The following is a 13,472-nucleotide window of genomic DNA, read 5'->3' on the forward strand; positions in this document are numbered from 1 at the left end:
TTATAAAAGACAAATGATGCCAAACAAACTCTTAGAAACTACCTCCATTACATATTATTTGCAACGATGTGACATAAAGTAGAGAGGAAAAATGTCTAATCGTTGCAAATGATATGTAAAAAAAAAAAAAAAAAAAAAAAAAAAAAACTGAAATCAACCCGAAAAGCCCGCTACTTTTTTTACAAATTTGGACACGACATACTGTATGATATTTAAGGTTCGATCTGGCCCGAATTTGCAAATTAGTCTTATTGAAATGGGCCTACAATTTAAAAAATTAATGGGCTCGTAAAAGAGTAAACAAATGCAGGTCAATAAGTTAGGGTTTCTTCATTTCAATTGCGCCCCTCTTAAAACCCTCACAATACCTCCAAACGCACTCTCTCTTTCTCTCTCCTCTTTTTTCCTGCTCGGAGGCGCTCTCGACGATCTCTTTCTTCTCGTCACGGTACCATTTTTCTTCATTTTACTCTAACAAACATTCAATTTGTTCTTCTGATTATGCTCTTGAAATTTCTCATGAATAATGTGATAGAATGAAATGATGTTATTTATTTTTCTTATGTAATTTCTATTGAAATGCTTAATTTTTATGGTTTGCATAAAATAGATAAACCATGTGAATTTGTTGTTTTTTTTACCCATTGTTGTTAATTTGATGGTTTATTTTGGTAATTTGAAGTATAACGTGATGTTTAGGAGAATATGGGATGTTTGGTAGATCTTATAAATTGGTTGAAATGATTAGTTGATTCTGATAAATACTAAATCTTTGAATTTGACATATAGATTAGGGTTTAATTTACCAACTGGAGAAACTTGAATTTTGTTGAACGTTGAAATTTAGGTGAGGAGATGGATATTTGTAGGATTAGGGCTTAGCTTTCATGGGGTTGGGTTATATCTCATTATACTAGTATAATGGAAATGTGGTATTGGGTTAGAGTGATATCGGGGCGTGTATTAAGCAGACTGAATCGCTTTCCGTTGACCATTGTATGATGGGATTAGTAATAAGATAATTTTCTTGATTAATGAAATGGAATGAGGGAATACAGAATAATGAGAGCGTGCAAATCAGAACATAGTGGGTGTTCCGAATAGCATAGATTGATCGAAATCGTATATATAGTATGGAGTTAGGTTAAGTTTGATCGATAATGTACATATAGTATGGAGTTAGGAATTAGGATTAAGTTTGATCGATAACTTATGTATAATATGGAGTTAGGATAAGTAACATATGCTGTTGCTTATTGAATTGAACTGGAAGCTAACATGCTTACTCTGCTATTGCAGCCGTATTGAGCAGCTATGGTGAGGGTCAGTGTGCTAAATGATGCTCTCAAGACAATGTATAATGCTGAGAAACGGGGGAAACGTCAGGTCCTCATCCGGCCCTCATCCAAAGTGATCATTAAGTTTCTTATCGTTATGCAAAAGCATGGTATGTTGTCTCCAATCTCTCTTGTGAGGTCAACCTTGCTTGTGATTTTTCCAGCTGTGTCTAATGGTGACTGTCTGAATTTGTTTCAGGTTACATTGGTGAGTTCGAATATGTTGATGACCACAGATCTGGAAAGATTGTTGTTGAGTTGAATGGAAGGCTGAACAAGTGTGGTGTCATTAGTCCTCGTTTTGATGTTGGTGTCAAGGAGATTGAGTCATGGACTGCTAGACTTCTTCCTTCAAGACAGGTTAGCTAATGAATCTACTTGAACAGTGTACATTATTGTATTGAGGCTTGCCTGTGTTCCAAGACACAATTAAGCATATCGCTGGGGTGTTTTTGGGAACCGTAAGTTAATAAAGAGGCTTTTTTTTTGGTAATATGTCTAAGCCTGCCTGTCATATAACTTTCGAAATGGGTGCACTCATTATAATTGCGTGTTTTGACTGTTGTGTTACCTTTGTGATCTTGTCCTATGTACATTGTTTGTCCATCGTTTCATCCTCATTGAGGAATGATATATTACCTATATACCTGTGTGTTAAATGTTTGCTCTGTTTTAGAGTGCGATAATCATTTCTAATAAAATGGGTTTATTTCAGTTTGGATACATTGTGTTGACTACATCTGCTGGTATAATGGATCATGAAGAGGCAAGAAGAAAGAATGTTGGAGGCAAAGTGCTTGGTTTCTTCTATTAGGAGTAATCTTTGTCGTAATGCTGCGATGTTTTAAGTTATAGATATGAGCTGTTTCTTAGTGTATTGTGAAACATAGTTACCAGGGCTCAGGTTTGATTTTAATTTGGGAGAGCTTTTAAGTGTTTTTGATATTAATGTAGGCACTATTCTCAAATTTTGCTATTATGCCTTCTTTTTGCGGTTGGATTTGAACCTTTTCTATACTCTCCCAAATCTTTTGGAATTTGCGAGTAATTTGAGAAGCACAATTTTCCTTCTAGGAATGGGAGTGAAACTGTCGTGAAAGATATCTTAATTTAAATCGAATCTGTCTATTTCAGATTCTCAGTTCCTTCTAGGAATGGGAGTGAAACTCTGTCCTAAAAGATATCTTCATTTAAATATAGTCCGTCTATTTCAGATTCTCAGGGTGTAATGTGTCTGTGTTAGTAATGTTATGCATCCATATCTCATTATGTGGAACTTGATCAACTTGTATCATGGTATTATAAGTGGAGACAAATTTTATCAACATGCTTTTGGTTTTTCTTAGCTTTTGATGGACAATGACCTAGCCTAGCCTAGTAAGAAATGCTGAGATAATGTGTATGATGGAATGATGAAAATGACTTGTCTTTAAATTTATAATTGGCCAAATTGAGTAAATTTAGACTTAGGTGTATTAGCTTCTATCCTCTTTAGCTTAGAAAAGGACTATAAAATCTATTATTGATTATTGAACATTCTTATGGTTCCAGTTCGACCCATCCTACCTTCTTCATCAACAAACACCATCATTATCGCTTGGGAGATACCACCCACCATTTCTTCCAAACTCAACTTTCTCTGGCTCAAAATATAAACACTGACCAAATTAGGTTTCATAGCTGAATCTGCTTGACAAGGGCATCCTTCTTGAGATTGAAGAAGACGTGAAAAACATTCAGATGGTGACGACATTATGGTAATTAACAATGGATTGATCATATTGTTGCCCACATTCTCTTCTCAACAATTTTGAAAACTAGAGTATTCAACACAACTATTGTGAGGCAATTAGAAAAGTTGAGTAAATAATTGTTGGTCATTTACTTGGTGATAGTTTGGACATAGTATTTTGCTACGGAGTACAACTCTAGTTTGTTGCCTACTTTAGTTTCCAATGCTTTAAGATTTTCACTCATGAAGAGAGTTTGCATTAGGAGTTTCACTCATGAGGAGGGTCTCCTAGACTCATAATGTCTTTTTTTCCCACTTAGTTTTAAATAATTTTTTTAAAAAAAATTTGAGAGAACATATACAACTATACAAGTGTGTATCCAGTATCCACCACCTACACTTATTTAATAAATTTTAAGTGACTACCCATAATTATTGGCGATTCAAGCGCTGCCTTAACATTGTTTTTTTAAAAATATTTAAACAGAAAATTTCTGTTAAATTAAAAAAAAAATTATAAAAATAATCTCAACTTTCACCCGTTCGCTCAAAATAATCCCAATTTTGAATTATATTTTTAAATAATCCTAACTTTATGGGTCATTCATTCAAAATAGTCTCAATCGATCACTTAACTTGTTATGACAGGTTTAGGTGACACGTATCACCACGTGATTCATAGCAAAATAAAAAAAATTCATAAAAAACTAAAAATAAATAAAAATAATAAAAATATCAGCACCAATCCCAGCCGCCCAACCCACCACCCACGACCCTGTCTTCATCCCGCCAACCCTGCCGCACCCTAATCCCCCTCCCCACGCCGGCGTCTCCCTTCTGCCTAAACCACTACCACTAAACACCCTGAAATCTAAAAATAAACCAATTCCCCCACCGTATAAACCCCCAGCCGTCATCTCCGACCCAAATCAACCCACTACTTGCAGCCTTTGCTCGCTTCCCCTGCTCCCGAAACTCACCAACAACAGCCCCACATCAACCTACAGCCGCCCAAAACCACCGGCAGCCCAGCAACACAGCAATTGCGCGCCCAAGTCACCACCACAAGAAGTGCCAACCATCATAACTTCGCACAACAACAGCACCTATCCGCACCAAATTGCTCCAATTTACCATCAATTATATCAATTTGGCAATTAAATACAACAATTCCGGCCTCCAATCGAAGCAACAACTTCGAATTTTACTCCAATTTGAATACCCAAACGGTGCACCGTGCTCTCGAGACCCGTAGTAACGAAACCACAACAAGTGCTGTTTTGCTACTATTGCCGGCGCCGGATCGGGGGGTTGGGGGGGTGTTTCGGGCACCGATGGGGTGGGGGTGGGGGCGGGGGTACTGGGTTGTGCCTTAGGGAGGGGAGCTGCCGGAATGGTAGTGGTAGCCAGTCATGTTGCGTGGGAATTGAATGTGGTATTTTGTTTTTTTTTTTTTAAAAAAAAAATTATTTTTTCAACCTATTACGTGCTGACACGTGTTACTTAAATCAAAAGGAAAAAAACCCACTTTAACAAGTTACCCGTCCTAAAGACCCATAAAAGTGAATGAACCCTAAAGTTCGGATTATTTAAAAATAATCCAAAGTTGGGATTATTTTGAGCGAACAAAAAAAAAAGGGGGATTTAATTCTTGTTTGTTGTGAGCTTAATTGCAAAGGATGATGATTCTTTGAATTGAGCATTGCTTAATGACATTAACCTTGTGATTCAAACTCATATTAAAAGATTAGATGTAATGCATCTTGTTTTGATTAATAGGCTAGGGGAAGGAAACGTTAGGTCCAATTATTTAAATTTCCTTATAATGCATCTATTGTAAGACATAGTAAATGTGTTTCAATAGAACAAGTACCGTGTTTTTTTTTTTTTTTTTTTTTAAGCACACACTTGTAATTCGCAAATTGCTACACTTAATGATCACATGCGTTATGCGTATATAAGCAAACCTGCTCGTGAGCTACTTAACTCTCAAAGTTAGACTAAATTTGACTCATATATATTTTAACGTGTTGAATTGAGATAGTTCCAATCCAATTAAATAAACGCGTAAACAACTTGATAAATTACTACTACTAGAAGTATAGAACTATATATATATCAAAGAACGTAAATGAATATGAATAACAATTTCAAGCCTTACCCATCTAATATTATTACCTCCACCTTTGATTGTTCAAGAATGACCTCAAAGGGGACCATTCAAAGAATTTTTTTAGTAGTGTTTGTTGGGTCTTTTTGGGGCTATTATTACATAATTGTGTATTTTAGATAATAGAGAATATAAATATTGGGGGAAAAAAGTTACACTTTCATTAAAAACTCAAAACAAGGATTAATTTGAAATACTATATTGATTAAACTTGGAATCATTCATATAAATTTCCCAAAAAAAGAACTAATTTACATAAAATAAACCAAATTTTCACAATTTAATCTTCTAAATTTAAGTCAAAATGTGAAAAATAAATCCTAATCAAGTAAAAGTAACATGAAATTAGCCAAGAGCAACCCCAACTACTCTCTAATTGAAAAACTAAATATAGAAAATCAGACGTTTCAAGTTGTTTTCACGCATTAATTAACCTATAATAATACAACTCTCTTAGTAAGGAAATTAGATGTTGCTTTACTCAAAGATACCCTTTTGCCACACAAGAGTCAAAATTATGCCTCCCTATATACTTACATTTGCATTCACTAATTAAACTTCACATAAAACAGGCTTAAAAATTAAGCTCCTCTTTATCAATGAAGTTTTCAGCTGACTAGCCATTCTTCATCATCTCATATTACATTTTTCGACGTAAGTAACATTAAGCTAATTTCGAGTTATTCTATGTATATGGATAATAATTTTTCTCATAATTGTATGATCATCCACATTTTCTTGTGTTGCTTAACAGCTTCAAGGTTTGTGTGTAACGCGATGAAGTGCTTACAAAACCACAACCTTGGTACAATGCATCTATATTTTTTGAACTTTTAAGTGTACTTGATCATGTTTTTTTTATGTATGTGAACATTTTAACATATGTTTTCCTAGGCGAATCGATTGATGGATTTCAATCTTCAAACTCAGAGTTCTCTATGATGATGGGCAGTAACATGTATGTTTCTACATTTACATATTGAATCACATTTGACATTATCAAAAAATAAAAAAAAAAAATACAGAGTATTGATTATTAACAAATAATTCTATATACTCATGCAGCAATAATAATGGTTATATTGGAGCTGGAATTGAGAATGATTACATGCAGCAAATTAATTATGGAAGCATGGATGTTCCCTCTCAATTCTCGTACATTTCACCAGGTTCAGTAATTTCTTTTCTAATTTCTAATTATACATAGATTCTGTAATTAGTGTATGCTTAATTATTATTTGTCAAATGTAGTTTATTCTTTACGTACAAAACATAAATTTCTACTTATATTCAAGGTGAGGTAAGTCATCTTTATTTTTAAATGTCATCAATCTTACCTAAGTTTTGACACTGATTAAGTGTTTTGGGGAGCACATTTTACCACTCAATTCACCAATGTGCACGGGTTTTACTGAAAGAATTAGCCATCTCCACAACAAGGCATAAAATATGCGGTCTTAATTTTAAAAATTACATTCTTTTTGGTCCTGGTGGTGTATATGTATACAAATTATGACACCACGAGTCCACGAGCCACTTATTATGTCACAAATAAAAGGGATGGAGGGCTTTTTCTAGTAAAATTACAATTTTATCCTCAAGTTCCCGGAGTTTGGTCTATTTCGAGGAGGTATATCAACTATTACTCATTGTACTTGCTTCGTGTACTCGAATTTTCAGTTGCATATTCATCGTTGATGCCTACGCCAATAGAAAATCTCAGCCTTGCAACTCCTCATTTGTTGGATTATCGTTGGAACTTACCTTGTGATGACTCTATTAAGAATGACATTCTTTTGAATCAACCTTACAAACCAGTATGCATTTCTATCTCTTTTTTTACCCTTTTTATGATGTTAAATAACTTTATGCTTAAGAATTTCAACAATAACTTGACACTTTGTTAATATCTCTATTTTAGACGATAAAAGATGTTAGAAAAAGTGTTACCGGGGCTAAACTTGCACAAAGAAATAGTGTTCTCGGTAACAAGGCAAGCCTTGAAGCATCGAGGGCTAATAAGAAAAGGAAGGTGATTGAACAATTTGTCGATACAAGAAAATACAAGGTGATTATAGACGTAAATTCCTTCCTTTTCCTAGTGTATATACTGGTAATCTGGTATAAAATTGTATTTGTATACGACAAACTACTAACAAAATCTAGTACTCGAGTTTGAGTTGATGGATCTCAGGATATTATGAAAATATGAACAATGTAACATATCACTTATATGTGTATTTTGCAAATTCGCAATTAATGAAATAACATAACTTGGTTTATCAATGTATACTAAAGATGCAGGCACCAGTTAAGAGAAGCCAAAAGTTAAGCGAGAAAATTTCTGCTCTTCAAGAACTTGTATCTCCTTATGGAAAGGTCAGTCAAAAAAAAAAAGTTTACTCCGTACTTCATAAGGCCTACAATACATAAAACCATTCATTAATATTTACGTCGTATTATTTACTAAATTTAAAGTGATACGATGTATTACAATAAAATTGCATTGATACTAATTATACCTTAAAAAATGCAGACGGATACTGCTTCAGTTCTTCAAGAGGCTTGTATCTATATCAAAATAATTCATCAAGAAATTCGGGTATTCTTTAATTATTCATGAAACAAATAAAAAGAAACTAATAGTTTAAATTTAAGAATTTAACAAGTGATGTATAAATAGTTTATGAACTTGTTATTTCAGAGGCTAAGCATCTCATATTTTGAGCTTAGGTCAGCACTTCAAGCACAGTTTCAGGTACACCCTGCACTAAAATAAATTTTCTGAATTAGATTGTTCTTTGATGAATTAAGCACCCTTATAATTAACAGTCACGTTGATAATGTGTTTCCGCTAGTAATGTGATAAGTGACAACTAAACCCGAGCATAGGTGGTGCTAACACTAAAGAATCTGATCCTGTTTTTTTTCGCGAGACAGGGTGATGCAGAGAGGCAAAGTGACCTGCAAAGTAAAGGACTATGCTTGGTTCCAGTATCAACTATGAAGAGTATTACAAGAGAAAGTTGGGTAGTTGATCATCAGACTGCATCAAGGACCTTCAAAAGATCTACATATGAATTTAATTAATTCATCATCATAGATAGTACATTTATACACATACAATTATATCACATAGTTTGTATACATTATTTTTCATTTTTCCTCGTTTTTTTTTTTTTTTTTTATTTTTGGTTTTTATACAATACTCTCTGTTAAGTGTTGATTAATTAAAATGATTCAAATATACTATAAGTATTTTAATATTATAATTAAAGGATTGCCCAATTGAGCTAATACCTGCAAAAGCTATAACTCTGTTTAGGGTATACAAGGTCTCATACTTCATATATCCTTTGTGTTAATTCAAAATATTTCCTCTGTTTTTTTTTTCACCATTTATTGCGGATTCTTAGACAATTTTTAAAGATAAGAGAGGAAAAAAATTCATAAAAGGACCCATGTGATAGGAAAAAAATAGAAAGAATTTACTAAAAAGATATGGAGGAAGTTTGTGTAATAATTACATAACCCATGTGAATTAACTCAAATAAGCATCGACAGATAAACCAATTTTAGGGTGTGAGTAAATCTTTCTATTTGGGGCATGGATGGATCATACATATTATCAATTGATCGAGTGACAAATCATAATAGGTTATTGGCATTAAGTGAAACATAGCCAAATATATCTATCATTTTGAAGCATAAATATCAAAGATTGTAATTCGCTAACATTAGTACTTAGTAGCAGAAAGCCCTCCCGCAGCTCACTGGTTACTGATCTTTTTTTCGGTAGATGCCGAGACACGTCATTACATACCTTACTCTATCCCAGGATCTACTCCGTATCAAAATGATATAAATACAACATTTTATTTCACTAGAAATACGAACATTAAGGTAATTTAGAAGTCGTCATAAATAGGGCCAATTGGAGGTTGACCATGAGAGATTGACCAAGCAGGATCAGAGTGCCCTAACTCAACCAGCAAAACTCACAGAAGGTAGTCGGGGAACAAGTAATCATTTACAACCACACAACAAACTACTAAAATTTGAGGGAACACTATGAAGAAAGCAACAAAAATCACAAATAAAGAGCGGTGAATAAGAAACAAAACAATAGACAAAGAAGAACAAGGGCACCATAAATCAGCAATAGCCAAAAGATTTCAAGATTAGTGATACAGAAAAGTGGTCCTCCATTTCAAATCAGAGGATATGTTCACAGTTCACCCCAGAAAGGAATACACAAAACAGATAGCCAAAGCATACATATCAAAGCTAGGCTCACTAGTGAAATCCCACAAATAACACAATCATCAATGTATTTTCCGAAATTACTGAAGCACAAGAAAAAAGACATCAGTATTACACTGCAACAACCATCAAATATTATATGTAAGCAAGTTCTATTGCCCCTTAAAAGGTATTAACATTTAAACATAGGTAAAGTGGACTGTATGGATAACACTCAATGAAAGCAGCTGAAACATGGAGTGCATTATGCAGCACGGCTTTTAATAACATCCAAATCCATCTCAGAAGGATCGGTTGCTTGCAGTTCAACTTGAATACCATCTAACTCTCTCTTGAACCTGTCCTTTGAGCTTGCATAAATCATCTTGCTTCTCACCTTAGCATTGTCAGGGGACCTTTCCAAGCAAAGGAGTAATAAGGAGGGTTAATACAGTCAATCACAGAAAAACAACTTTTCTGGGTGTTTTATTATGGCTGATAAGAAATTACCATGCAATGAAAAAGATCCTGCTCTTTTGGCAATTCTCTGCAGTCACAAAATCAAAATCATAGACTGCATATCTGCACTCATCAGCAGGAATGCTTGCAGTGAAATCTTCGTAGCTTTGATTAGGCTCACCAACCTTTTCCACAATCACCTGCTTTTGCTTTTCTTCAATCTTAAAAATTATGAAGCGGTAAGTCCTTTTCGACTTCAACTCTAAAAATTTGAGCTTGCACTGGTCATCAACTGCCATTCCTGATGCAGCATTGGCCTATACATAGTGTCAATACAATTATACATCACGAGATTCATGACCATATGACAAGATAAACCAATATGTCAACAAAAAAAAGTCAGAATTATGAGGTCAGTTTAGGCAGTAATAGCACCAAATCTCGATGACAATAAGGAAGATCAAACGTTTCATAGAAAAGTCATTCCACAAGCCTCATTTTCCTTCCAGCTTGACTTGTGACATACTGACATCTATTTACAGCAGTTTTATAACCCCAAAAGTTACAATTGACATAAAATGGAGTTGCTCAAAGAAAGAAAGCAAAGGAGTATCCAAGATGAAAACACTGAGAAATTGAAAGCATTGCTGCTGGTTGGGGATCAATATAATAATTAAGTGAACTATGCTCCAACCATATGAAAGAAAATCGATGCAAAACTAATTTGAATGCTTTCAAAGAACTTTGATAATTTTTTTTTAAATAAGGCAATCAAAGGAGCAATTAATATCAATATCCCATATTCGTATCATAGACAAGCATAAGCATAATACAAACTCCTCCATCACCAAGCATATTGTGTAATAGTTTAGGTTATTACTTGACTGTAGCTATACCTTTCTAGTAAACTAAAACTCTCTGCCCATACTTTCACTCAATTTGTCACCAATACAATCCTGGAAATCTTCAAATTAAATTCAGGATTATTATAAACTTACTCTGCTCACATTGAGAACCCGAAATATCTAAATACATAAGAAATTCTGCAAGTGAGCTCCTCACTGTTAACAACCAATGTCAGCACTCAATACATGGCAAACTGATTTCTCAGAATATTTTGATAACAAGAACAAATGAGATGGGGAGACAGCACAAAGTAAAAGCTCATTCTTTACCCACCAGATATGGAGTCTCGCCTATAAACCCAAAGTGTTACACATGCAAGGAATCAAAAGAAATCCAAAAACCATAAGAGGTGGCATCAGTAGTTCAGTACCCCAACTCACTATGACACTCAGCCCATTAAAGCAAAGTGATAAGGTAACAGCCCCATCAACCATTGTAACAGAAATCCAGACAGCACAAAACTCGGGAGGTCATCAGCAACCAAACTCTTCACCAACGGAAACAACTTCAGTCATTCCAGCCCATCAAAGCATAATCAAACCAACAATTGCACAATCCTTAAACAAAGACATTTACAACACAAGGGAAAATTGAATAGTCTTTCCTTGGTTACACTCGACCATCAGCAACATTCTAATCATAGGTTCCTCGCTTCCTCCAGATGACGAAAACTCCACAAAATAAGCATCTGCTAATTCTATGTACCAAATTTTCTCATCATTCATGTGAGTTATTTTCAAGACATCCAAACATTCATCCTACCACAAGCTATGTTACATGGACTCTTCATTTCACCTCAAGTACCAATGTCAGACCCTCCACTTGGACATGGGAATGACACTTGGACACTTCACTTTTTGTTTCAATACCATGGATTTTTTTTCACAAAATAACCGAGTCGGACATAGGTACCCGAGTCCATGTAACATAGACCACAAGTCCAAAATCATCACATCAGGCTAAAAATCATTAATCTACACGCTTATTATCGCGAAACTCATTAAGTTTGTTAAATTCACCACATCAAATTTTTATAATTTTTTATACTAGTAAATTCATTCAGTCAGGCATATTTAAGACAATCCTCCGAATTTCAGCAGCTCAAGCTACCCATTTCCAATCAACACGATTTACTCAACTAAATCACAGATCCTAGGTTATGCTGTAATCAATCCAAAACCATCTTACACCAAATAAATTCATAAATAATTGCAGTAACCATAACACAAAAATAAACACAATTCCCTTGATTCCCCAGTTCATAAGAAGCTATCAATTTCCAAATTCAAAAAACAAAAAAACTTTCAGATCAGAAAATTATCATAATTACTCATGAAAAATCTGCGTAATAAAAACGCTAACATCAACAAAATAAAATCCAATAATTCAAAACAAATATGTCACCATATTCCAGATCGAACAACGAAAGATGAAAAATAAAGAAGCATAATTCCAAAAATAATCAAAATCAAAATAACAAACCCTAGATTTCAAAAACAATCATAAATCAGAAAAAAAAAAAAAAAAAAAAGAAAAAAAAAGAAATTTATACCATAATTGTAGTCTTGTGAGTGAAGTAGTAACAACAGCTGAGAGTGGAAGAAAAGAGGAGAGAGAAATGGAGAGAGAATCTAGGGCTTTGATGAGAGAGAAAGACGCAGATAGATAGAGAGAGAACAAGAGCTGTATAAAATGGAGACTGTTTTTTTTTTTTTTGGCAAGAGATTTTTTTTTTTTTTTTGAAATTAATTAAATTTTTAATTTTGTATTGCGATTAAATTTTTAATTTTTACATCGTGGGGTATATATTTGTTGGAACCAAGAGTTGCACGTTTGGTGCGCTAAGGTTAGGGTAACGGACTGTTGTATAGAGGGGATAGATTTGACGGAGGAGTTATCCAATAGAGGGATGCCACGATAAGTTGAGTGCCTTGTGTCTGTCATGGTTGTGAATTTGTGATGGCTTTTCAACTCTTTTCCGAAGGATCTCTTTACACCATGGTTTTATTGGAGGAAGTCCAAGTTTATCAAATTGATAAACTTTAAACGTTTATCAAATGACAGAGTAGAAAATGTTTGTTCTCTTCTGCTTATTTTTAGTTCAGTTCAGTTTCAATAAGTTCAGTTCAGTTTATTTCAATTCAATTCATTTCTTATCTTAATTTCCTTCTCTCATAAAATATTTAGTTCAGTTCAATCAATCAAAACAAGCCCTAAATAAGTTGTCTCGATTTTCGTGAAATTTGTATTTATATTATTTCTTCTCTCACTAACTAGCTCCACAAAACGAAGCACCATTACTATCTTCTCACTCCAAGCAGAAGAGAGAGAAAAAAAGACCCAGCTTCCCCTTCAACAATGGAGGAAGGTCGGAAGACGGTGTTGAATTTTATCTGTGAGAATGGACAACCAATTTTATCACCATACCTTCCTCCATTAAAGTTACTTAGGAGCTACCATTTCTACCACCATGTTTACGGCGGCTTCGCCGCGAATTAAAAGAAAACCCTAAGATAAAAGGGAGAAATAAAAGGAATGGTGAATCCTATAGGGTAGAATTTTCCGTCCTCTTTCATCTTTCATTGAAGCTGCTCATGAGGGTTTGAAATTTTTTTAGTTTGGAAAA

General features: G+C 34.2%; 3 protein-coding genes across 4 annotated transcripts; 2 read left to right on the forward strand and 1 right to left on the reverse strand.

Moving 5' to 3' along the window:
- The first annotated feature begins 303 nt into the window (after positions 1–303).
- On the forward strand, positions 304–2,488 carry LOC110698819 (40S ribosomal protein S15a-1). Its single transcript, XM_021876339.1, has 4 exons — positions 304–448; positions 1,300–1,447; positions 1,537–1,697; positions 2,053–2,488. Exons 2-4 carry the CDS (start codon positions 1,315–1,317, stop codon positions 2,149–2,151), a joined length of 393 nt encoding a protein of 130 aa, XP_021732031.1. The 5' UTR covers positions 304–448; positions 1,300–1,314; the 3' UTR covers positions 2,152–2,488.
- A 3,278-nt stretch (positions 2,489–5,766) lies between these two features.
- On the forward strand, positions 5,767–9,278 carry LOC110698827 (transcription factor bHLH111-like). Of its 2 annotated transcripts, XM_021876354.1 has the most exons (10): positions 5,767–5,893; positions 5,994–6,044; positions 6,134–6,197; positions 6,305–6,408; positions 6,920–7,056; positions 7,161–7,307; positions 7,538–7,618; positions 7,776–7,841; positions 7,944–7,997; positions 8,180–9,278. In XM_021876354.1, exons 2-10 carry the CDS (start codon positions 6,017–6,019, stop codon positions 8,327–8,329), a joined length of 831 nt encoding a protein of 276 aa, XP_021732046.1. In that variant the 5' UTR covers positions 5,767–5,893; positions 5,994–6,016; the 3' UTR covers positions 8,330–9,278. The 2 variants fall into 2 exon arrangements, with proteins under 2 accessions (XP_021732046.1, XP_021732040.1); XM_021876348.1 differs by lacking the exons at positions 5,767–5,893; positions 5,994–6,044 and having other exon boundaries at positions 6,069–6,197.
- Positions 9,279–9,424: 146 nt separating this feature from the next.
- LOC110698842 (actin-depolymerizing factor 4-like) lies at positions 9,425–12,565 on the reverse strand. The gene is made up of 3 exons (XM_021876363.1): positions 12,399–12,565; positions 9,992–10,257; positions 9,425–9,897 (listed from the first exon to the last, which is right to left on the reverse strand). The coding sequence occupies exons 1-3, from the start codon at positions 12,399–12,401 to the stop codon at positions 9,747–9,749; spliced, it is 420 nt and encodes a 139-aa protein (XP_021732055.1). The 5' UTR covers positions 12,402–12,565; the 3' UTR covers positions 9,425–9,746.
- Positions 12,566–13,472: the final 907 nt, after the last annotated feature.

Source organism: Chenopodium quinoa, unplaced genomic scaffold, assembly GCF_001683475.1.
Source record: "Chenopodium quinoa cultivar QQ74 unplaced genomic scaffold, ASM168347v1, whole genome shotgun sequence".
Taxonomy (NCBI): Eukaryota; Viridiplantae; Streptophyta; class Magnoliopsida; order Caryophyllales; family Amaranthaceae; genus Chenopodium; species Chenopodium quinoa.

Excerpts from the sequence above, each read along its gene's own strand:
- LOC110698819 (XM_021876339.1), top strand. The coding sequence starts at position 1,315 with ATGGTGAGGGTCAGTGTGCTAAATGATGCTCTCAAGACAATGTATAAT. Across the intron at positions 1,448-1,536 it reads TATCGTTATGCAAAAGCATG|GTTACATTGGTGAGTTCGAA; the intron begins GTATGTTGTCTC and ends AATTTGTTTCAG. Across the intron at positions 1,698-2,052 it reads GACTTCTTCCTTCAAGACAG|TTTGGATACATTGTGTTGAC; the intron begins GTTAGCTAATGA and ends GGTTTATTTCAG.
- LOC110698827 (XM_021876348.1), top strand. The coding sequence starts at position 6,100 with ATGTATGTGAACATTTTAACATATGTTTTCCTAGGCGAATCGATTGAT. Across the intron at positions 7,619-7,775 it reads TTGTATCTCCTTATGGAAAG|ACGGATACTGCTTCAGTTCT; the intron begins GTCAGTCAAAAA and ends TAAAAAATGCAG. Across the intron at positions 7,842-7,943 it reads TAATTCATCAAGAAATTCGG|AGGCTAAGCATCTCATATTT; the intron begins GTATTCTTTAAT and ends TTGTTATTTCAG.
- LOC110698842 (XM_021876363.1), bottom strand. Across the intron at positions 9,898-9,991 it reads AGGATCTTTTTCATTGCATG|GTCCCCTGACAATGCTAAGG; the intron begins GTAATTTCTTAT and ends TTGCTTGGAAAG.